Source organism: Hirundo rustica, chromosome 8 (assembly GCF_015227805.2).
Source record: "Hirundo rustica isolate bHirRus1 chromosome 8, bHirRus1.pri.v3, whole genome shotgun sequence".
Lineage (NCBI taxonomy): Eukaryota > Metazoa > Chordata > Aves > Passeriformes > Hirundinidae > Hirundo > Hirundo rustica.
Genome location: NC_053457.1, coordinates 2,422,160 through 2,430,874, shown reverse-complemented (window position 1 = coordinate 2,430,874; position 8,715 = coordinate 2,422,160). Strand labels below are relative to the sequence as shown.

The following is an 8,715-nucleotide window of genomic DNA, read 5'->3' as shown; positions in this document are numbered from 1 at the left end:
GCCTATCAAGAAGCAGTTGCGGGATACCTCCCTCCGTCTGTGAATTTTACCTTTTATTATTTGTGTGCGTCCGCATCTGTTATTTTTACGCTCCTGCAGGTACATCCTGCGGCCGGGATTTTAATGCCCATTTTTAGGGGGAGTGGGGTGAGAGGAGGGGTACGAGAAAGACAGCGAGAGACTTTTTTAAAGGGCACGTAGCGATAGGGCAAGGGGGAACGGCTTCAAACTGGACCAGGATGGGGCTATCACGGGAAGGCGGTGAGGGCCCGGCACGGGGCGCCCGGAGGAGCCGTGGCTGCCGCACCCCTGCAAGCGTCCGAGGCCGGGTCGCACGGGGCCCGGAGCATCCCGCTCCGGCGGAAAGTGTGCGCGCCGACGGAAGAAGAGGATCCCGCCGTCCCTTCCAAGCCGACCGTTCCCCGGGAGCGCGGCGGGACGCCGCTTTCCGCGTCGCGGGGGTCCCGGGGGGCTCGGGGCCCCGCTCCGCCGGCGGGGCGCGGCTCCCCCTGCCGCCCGCCGGGCCCGCTGCAGAGCTCCCGGCCGGGCCGCACGGCGCGCCCCGGGCCGGGCCGGGCCGGGCGGGGCTGACGGCAGAGCCCGCCCCGGGCCCGCCCCGGCCCGCCCCGCCCGGCGCCGGGCAGCCCGGCAGTGTGGCGAGGCGGGCGGGCAGCGCTCCGCTCCCGGTGCCGCCGCCGATCCCGCTGCCGCCGCCATGCCGCCGCCCGGGCCCCGCCGCCTCTCCCTCCTCCTCCTCCTCTCCTTCTTCCTCCCCGCGCTGCTGCTCCGCCGGGCGCTGGCCGCCGCAGGTAAGGGGGGCGCAAGTTTGGGGGGCGGAGGAGGGCTGTGGAGTGGGCTGGGCAGCACCCCCAGAAAAAGTTCGCTGCGGCTGAGGTGACCGGCCTTGGGACGCCGAGTTGGTGGGGGGTTTTTTTGGGTTTTTTTTTAATTTTTTTTTTTTTTTTAATTCTTTCTTTAATATAAAGGTTGAGGGGTTACGGTGGTGGGGTGATGCTCCCGGGAGGAAGATGCTCGCGGGGGATGCGGGCTGGCAGCGCCCTCCGCGCCCGGGGGATGCTGTGGTCCGGGGGGATGATGTTCTGGGTGGGTGGGGGCTGGCAGCGCTCCCCGCTCCGGGGGAATGCTCCGCGGAGATACGGGCTGGCAGCGCTCCCCGCTCCGGGGGATGCTCCGCGGGGATACGGGCTGGCAGCGCTCCCCGCTCCGGGGGGGATGCTCCGGGGAATGCGAGCAGCCAGCGCCGCTCCCTGCTCGCCTCGCCGTGCCGCTTCCTTATATTTCTTTCTCTCTCTCTCTCTCTCTGTGTATTTATTTATTTATTTATTTATTTATTTTTCTTGGCAAAGGCAAAACAAACCCAGCCCTGTTTGTAGTAGCGCCGGCGTGTGATTTCCCCGGCGGGTCAAATAAGTAACTATACAGCGTGGATTTTTTTTTTTTTTCTTATGATCCTTATTAAATCTGCATTTTTATAAGCTGAGCGATTGATGGCCGGGCAGCCGAGTGGTGTTTTCCTACGGCTGTTCAGAGTTTCCTGTGCGCAGCCCGATCTTGTGATTGAGATGCACTCAAATCCAGCCCTCCCGTTAGTGATCCCTGCCACAGACGAGAAACAGAGGCGCATCTCTCCTGCTGCCCTCTCTCGTTAGGACTCCTGGATCAAACTCAGCCTTTCCGCTGTGAATTTCCCCCCCACGCACCACACTCCGCGGCTCATGGGCATCCTCAGCACCTCAGGACCTTGTCCTTTGTCATCCTCCGGCGGTGGCAAAGCAAAGCTGCCCGTGTTTATTCTCCAGGTGTAAAAAGATGTGCTCGAGTGCAGAGCTCAGATGGGGAGCCCTGTAAAGTTTGATGGCCTTTTGGGGGCTGGGAGAGACCACGGCCGTGTTGGGCAAGGTCGTCATCCCGGCGGGAATTCGGGATCTCGCTCCCCGCAGCTCCTGGCGAGGGTTTGAGGACGCGTCGCGAAGCACAGATCGATCTTGTCAAGGAGTTGAAAGCGTCTCCTGACAAGCTGATTTTCTAGGAAAATGAACCAAGCCTTCTTTTCTGAAACATAATTAAGGTGACGAGGAATTTTAGGGAGGGAGTCTAATTAGATTAATATTTTTTCCGCCTCCGCCACACAAAGATCCAGTGTATTTCGGCAAATGGGAAACAGGAACGGCACTATTGACTTATCCAGGGGCCTGGATGTTGCTGCAGCAGCGTCCTCCAGCCAGAAGAAACTCTCCCTCCTCGGTGGGAAGGGAGAGGTTTGAGAGCTGGCAACTGGTGTCCTGCTTGGCTGGGAGCGGTGCCGCAGGGATGGGCAGCGAGGGGCCCCGAGGTGTGCGGCGCTGGGGTTTGGGAAGGCTGGATTAGCCAGGCTGGATTAGCCAGGCTGGATTAGCCAGGCTGCCGTGGGTCTGGCTTTAGCCGTGGCCGAGCTTTCCGTGGCTGCTGAGGGCAGCTGGGGAGATGAGAGTGCTGTGTTCATGCCTGGCTCTGTCCTCTTATTTTTGTGTGCACCGAGTTCATGCAGGGGTTGAAATAAAACTGGGCAGGAGGGAGGGAAGAAAGAAGAAAAAAAACGAGTTAAACCTGACCCACCCGGCTCAGTTTGAGTCTGGGGAGCTCTCTCGAGGCATGCTGCTAATCTGGCATACGTATGCATGTGTATAATAAAGTTTTTAGCTGGAGAGCTATAATTAGTGTTTCTCCAGGAGAGTTGTGTAGAGGTGGCCTGTGACGAGCAGAGGAGGGAGCCGAGACCGGTGCTTGGCCTGGGTGATCATCCACTCCCTTCCCCTTGCTTGCCTGGCTTTTAGGGAGAGGCATCACCCAGAAAACAATTTTCTCTTTTAATAACAAAGAACGTACGTGCTGTTTGTGTCGGGTTTTGCAGTGTGGGGGTAGAAAGGTGGTTTTGGGTGGGGGTTTGAAACCCAGAAAGCATCTGGTGCACTCATCCATCCCCAGGAGCGCTGCTGGGAGAACCCGGCTCTCAGCGTGTGCCCCCACCCTGAGCCTGGGGCTTTACCTGCCAGGCTGCTCTCCAGGCTCCATCCTGCTCCTGTGTGCTCTCCTCTGCAGAGGAAAACAATTTGGCGTGAGGATTTGGAGCTTGCTGGAGGGTCTTTCCCCACGGGGCTGCACAGGGGCTGGAGGAGGGCGGCCGAAATCCAGAGGGTGATGCTGGAGGTGGGGACTTGGCTGACAGGGGTGTTTATGGACAGCTGCCATCCTGGTGAAGGTACATCCTTCCACCCTCCTGCACTGCCACCAGCAGGAAAACACCCAGGGGCAGAGGGATGGAGAGGGGGTAGCAGCATGAGGACACGGGTGGCAGCCTGCCTGCTGCTGCCATCGTGAGCAGATGGCTGGGGAAAAGATGCTCCAAGACCTGTTGCCCATAAAATCCTGTCCTTTGGAAGTGGAGGCTTGAGGACAGCAGTGTCTGGAAGGATCTGCTCAGGAGTTTTTTGTCTCCTTCTCCTTCAGCTGCTTCGTTGTGTGAGCAGGTGCTCTCTGTGCGTGGTAGCAGTAGAGAGAAACACTGCAACAACAACAAAAAAGGGAGAGAAATGGAAAAACACTACTTTAGAGAGGGCAGGATCACTTGGAAATGGTAGTTGTGGGGGGCAGGGAGGAAATCCAGCTTGCATTCTCTCTGCTTAGAAACCAGAAGCTGACCCTGTAAGGAGCTTGGAGGGTTCAGCTGTGTCCTTGATCTCTGTGCGGTGCCGTGGGTCCCTTTGGTGCTGTGGATGCTTGTTCCCTTTCCACCCCTGTCCTAGTCGAAGGCGAATCACATATACATAACATATATAAAAAGCAGATCTGTATTTTGGGTCAGTTAAGTGAGCCAAGATTCTGTGAGGAGCTCTGTTTTCATTCTGCTTCTAGCAGTGGCATCCCCATGGCTTTCTCCACGATCCCCAGTGGGATCATCCTGGCAGCCCTGTGGGCTTCTGGGAGAGTCCTGGGCTGGGCTTTGCTGGGCAAAGCCAGGCTGGCAGGCCAGTGCCAGGCCAGGAATGCCGTGAGGTGAGGATGGAAGGGGCTGCGTGGAGTCTGAGCAGTTCATTACAGCAGATGTCGGTGCCATAAAGCCACAGGTTCCTGCTGTTTCCTATTCATTTATATCTTCCCGGCTTTAGCGATGCTAATGCCAGTGAAAACATTTGCTGGAGCAAGGTGGGGGGGAGATAAATCAGGAGCCCGTTCCCTCTGCCCCTCCTGCCATCCTCCCCGTGCGTCTCACCCCGGGAAGGGGGATGAGCAGGGGTGCGAGGGATGCCTGAGGGGCTCAGTGCCGCCATTGGCTCCTCCATGCCATTTGGGGGCCCGCTGGCTCCCGTTCTGGTTTTCCACGATCTGCAGGGCTGTAATCTGCTGTAATCAGTTGTTTTGCGCGAGTCGGAGCGCGGTGGCAGCGAGCTGACACAGCGCTGGCCCTCGGGACGCGGCTCTGTGCGGGGGATCCGTGCCTGGTGACACGGAGCCTTACTGCTGCTGGAGGTGCTCGATGCCGGGCTGGAGAGGCTCCTGCTGCAGGGGAAGGTGTCCCTGCCCGCGCCAGTGGGGCCGGAACGGGATGAGCTTTGAGGTCCCTTCCAACCCAAACCGGTTTGTGACTCCCTTCTGTTCGCCTTGGGCTGAGGGGATCCCGGGTGATCCTTCCCTGGCTCTGCCGGAGCCCAGGACCTGGAGGCAGCGTTGTGTGAGCTGCATCTCCGAAAAGCAGAGCCTCGGAGGCGTCCCAGATCAGTGAAGCAGCAGCGTCTCTCCTCACATTAGGCTGGGGCACTGGAGAAGATCCTGTGTGACCCGCAGTGGGGCTGGGAATTGCGGAGCCTTGGCTCGGGAGAGGCGAGGAAGGCCCGGAGAGCTGCTCCGATGTCTGGTTCCACACCCGCCCTCCCAGGGACCTCTGTGGCTGGCTGCAGCACCCTCCCTGCGCTCCCTAAAGCCTCCCTCTCCCGTCCCCGCAGCCTGCGGGCCTGGCTGCCGCTCGGCTCTTTCCTGTCGAGGCACTCGGGGGCTGCGGGCGGCTCTCGGCTCCCAGCCCGGAGGGCGATGCTGTCCCGGGGGTCCCCGCCGGGCTCTGGGATAATAGAGCGGCTCAGCTCCGCTGCGGAGCGCAACGGGGAGGCGAGCAGAGCATCCCAAAGGCTGCGCCGAGAAGGAGTTTTGGAGCCTCCTGGTTTTTCGGGGGCCTGACTCACGGCACAGGAATGCGCTGGGCTGGCAGCCCCAGACCTGCTCCTCAGCCAGGGGAAGAGCTGCCGTCTCCTTCTCCTCCTCCTCCTCCGGAGCCCGTTCCCTATCCCAAACCGCTGGGCTGGGCTGGTAGCAGCCACATCTTTGCTGAGCTTGGAGTTTTAGGAGGTGGTTTGTTGTTTTGGGTTGGTTTTTGGCTGTTTTTGTTTTGTTTTGGTTTGGTATTTTTTTTTTCAGGGGCTCAACCCGCCTTTTTTTTTTATTTATTTTTACTGGGCTCAGCACCTCTGCTGAGGGAAAGGCAGAGCAAGGCCCGAGATCAAACGCCAGCCAGGCTGGGAAAGGCTGGGTGAAGCCACGCTGGAAAACGAGGAAAGGGAAGGGAAGCAGGAATTATTTAGCACGGGGCTTGCTCCAGCGTGTCCTGCACTTTGCCTTTAATCTCCTGCGAGTCCCTCCCTGCCGCAGCCCGGCCCTGCTCGGGTCTCCTCTGCTCCCAACTGCCTTGGGTGGCTTCTCCCACTCTTAGGGAGGCTGTTCCCAGTTTCAGAGGCAAAAAGTGTGCTTGTTTTATGTGTGAACCCTGCTTCCCACCTTTCCGTGGGCTTTGCCAGGCCCCTTCCCTTGCCTGCCTGGCTGGAGCATCCGTGGGGGCCTCGGTGCCTTCTCTCCTCGTGTTCCCCTCTCTTCTGGGGATTGATGGCCAAGCTCTCACTTGTTTAAGTGCTGGGAAACATCCCCTTTTCAGCTAATTCCTTGCTGCAGGGAGGAGGAATTACTACGTCCCAAGCCTTGGGAATGGCTGTGAAGCCATGTGGGTAGGAGCATGGGGATGGCAGACATGGCAGTGGCACTGGAGTCCCAAAATTGGACTGTGCCCATGGCACTTGAATTTATCCAAATGAAAAATTAAATCAGGAGCTGCATCCCACTGTCTGCTATGCATAGCTTGGTCTGGGTGGACGTGGCTGACCTATTCCCCCAGCATTTAAAAATGAAATGTTTTTGAGGTATTTTTCCCCTTTAGCTTTTCTTGCTGTGTAAGTTTAAGGCAGTGCTGATATGTTGTCTTGTTTGTTGTCGTTTTTTAATACCCTGGGAGATGAGGGGTACGAACTGATGAGACACTTGTTACTTACATTATTACTTAAGAGTGATAGTATACCTGGTTATACAAGAAGAAAAGTGAGCAGAGCTTTTCTCTCCTGGAATTCCAGGTCTGGGCTGTCCCTTTCTCCAGGCAAGCAAGCTCCCTCAGAAAAGGAAGAATTCCCTATGGATTTGGGGAGCATTTTTGTGGGGCTCCCCCTTGGCCCTGCAAGTCCATAAGACCTGTGCGCACACAGATATTAGCACAGCCATCCTCACTCCTCTCCCTGGTTTATTCCCGCCTCCTGTGGGAATAACAGAGGAGGAGGAAAAGGGCTGGGCTGTGCCACGAGCGATCCCTTCCCGGCTGGAACACCCAGGGCTGTCAGCCCAGTCAGTACAAGCCCCTCGTGGAGCCAGACACTGGCTCAGTCAGGTCCCGGCATCTCTCCTGCTTCCGGGGGGTCCTGCCGGTGTGGTTTCCACAGAGCCCCCACGGATAACCTTTGCTGCCCCCAGCTCCCCTCCTTCACAAGCCCGTGCCCAGTGGGAAAGCTGAGGGATTGTTTCCCTTTGAAAGAGCGTGGAAAATCTCATTTTGAGACGTTTAATGCGTATTAGATCCATCTGCCTCCCTCTCGAGCGGGGGCCACCTCAGGAGCAGAGACGAGGACACCCCAGTGCAGATGGATGGGCTTGGGGGGATCTCTGGGAATGATGCTGTGGGCGTCAGCTGAGGATCCGTGCAGGTGGAAAGTAGGGAATGCTAGAAAAAGGCGTGGGGAGCGAAGAAAAGCTTCCACAGGGGCGGAGAAGTGCTCTTGGGACTGAGGTTGCTGCATGTGACGTCGTTTTTGGATGCTTTGTCTTGTCCTAGGGATGAGTTTCAGCACACCTTGGAGCGTTGAACCGAAGGCTGTCCAGGCAAAACACGTGTGAGAGGGTTTGAGCACAGGGTGGGAAATGGGGAGCGCTCCTTCCTGCCAGGCACGGTGATGATGCTCCTCCCTGCCGGGCATCCCTCCCTGTTGGAGCTCTATGGAGACAGACCTGGTGACTCTTAAGTGAGGGGAGGTGAGGGCACAGCTGGGGTGAGAGCAGGGTTCTCTGCACCCAGACTTTGTCCTGCTGTTGCTTTGTGAGTCTTTCCTTTTGTGGAGCGCCTCCTGTCCCTGGGAGCTGCCACTACCGAGGCAGTGACCCCTGCTTGCCCCCTTCTCGCCACATCAACAGCTTTTAAATGCCTCTGCGGTCCCGTCTCACCACTCACGCAAGGAGCACTTTGGGCTGCCCACCTTTGGGTGGGCTCCTGGCTGTACCTGCACCTCCTGGAGCGGTGGCAGGATGGAGGGATGGGACGTTTCCAGCTAGATCCAGGCTTCCCGGCAGGGTGGCTTGCGGAGGCGGGAGGCTATTAAAAGGGTTGTGTTGCACCGAGCGGCGTGGGAGTTTTCCTTAGGCAAGAGGTCGCAGAGCCCAGAAATTCCTGGGGACAGATTGAAGTGGGACAAGGGACACGCCTGGGATGCAGCACTGCTGTCAGCAGCATCCTCAGTGCTTTCTGGGCTGTGAGGTTCGGGGCACACGTGAGGGCATCCACAGCGGTGGCTGAAGGCACCAAGGTGAGGACTTTGCTTCGCCGACCCTCCAGTGGACTCGCATGCTGTCTGGGAGACGGTAATTCTTCCTGACTGCTGGTTGGAGGACTGGGAGCACTTGGGATGGAGGACAATCCCGCGGCCAGCAAGGTGGTGTTTGGTCAAACGTTGGGTTCAGTGATTCTGGAGGTGAGTTTTAACTCTCATGATTGGTACCAGGACTTTGGAGGGTTTTATGGAGATGGATGAACCAGAGTTGTTCCACTGGGTTGGTGGGCTCTGCCTCTCTGCCATCTTCAGGAGTCTGCTTCCCCTTCTTGTGGTCTGTGAGCAGGGGCTGCTCTCCCCCTGACGAGCCATCACCATCCTGTGCCGTCACCCGGCTGCATTATTAGCTCCATCTGTTTGGGTTGGCTGGGAGAAGAGAAGGGAGGGTGTTTTCCAGCAGCCAGAAAGTGGATGCTATTTAAAACACCCACACCACCCCCCAACAAAAAAAAAAAAAAAAAAGCGGTCTGCTGCCTGCTTTTCATCAGCGAACAAGCGTCCCCACCCTCACCTGGAGGGGCGTCTCCTCTCCGAGGGCTTTGCAGGGCCCTGCAAGCAGAGGTAGTGATTAGTGCTGGTCAGGAGGGTGGATCCTGCAATGTGGCCGTGCTGTCTGCCGTGGGCTGGGCTGCCCTGGGGCCACTGCTGCCTTTGGGATGGCCGCTGCCCAGCTGTGGGATCCCAGCGCCGCCTTCCACCCCTGTTTGTCCCAAACAGGCCGGGGGTGCAGCCTTTGCCTCCCTGCTGCCGC

At 58.2% G+C, this 8,715-nt stretch overlaps 1 protein-coding gene across 1 annotated transcript in view; it reads left to right on the top strand.

Annotated features, from left to right (window-relative positions):
• The first annotated feature begins 688 nt into the window (after positions 1-688).
• The window catches only part of UNC5B (unc-5 netrin receptor B), a 53,778-nt gene continuing 45,751 nt past the window's right edge, over positions 689-8,715 (top strand). The window contains exon 1 of the mRNA XM_040071645.1: positions 689-809. Coding sequence (XP_039927579.1) covers positions 716-809 — 94 coding nt within the window. The 5' untranslated portion in view covers positions 689-715. The remainder of the gene's footprint in view (positions 810-8,715) is intronic.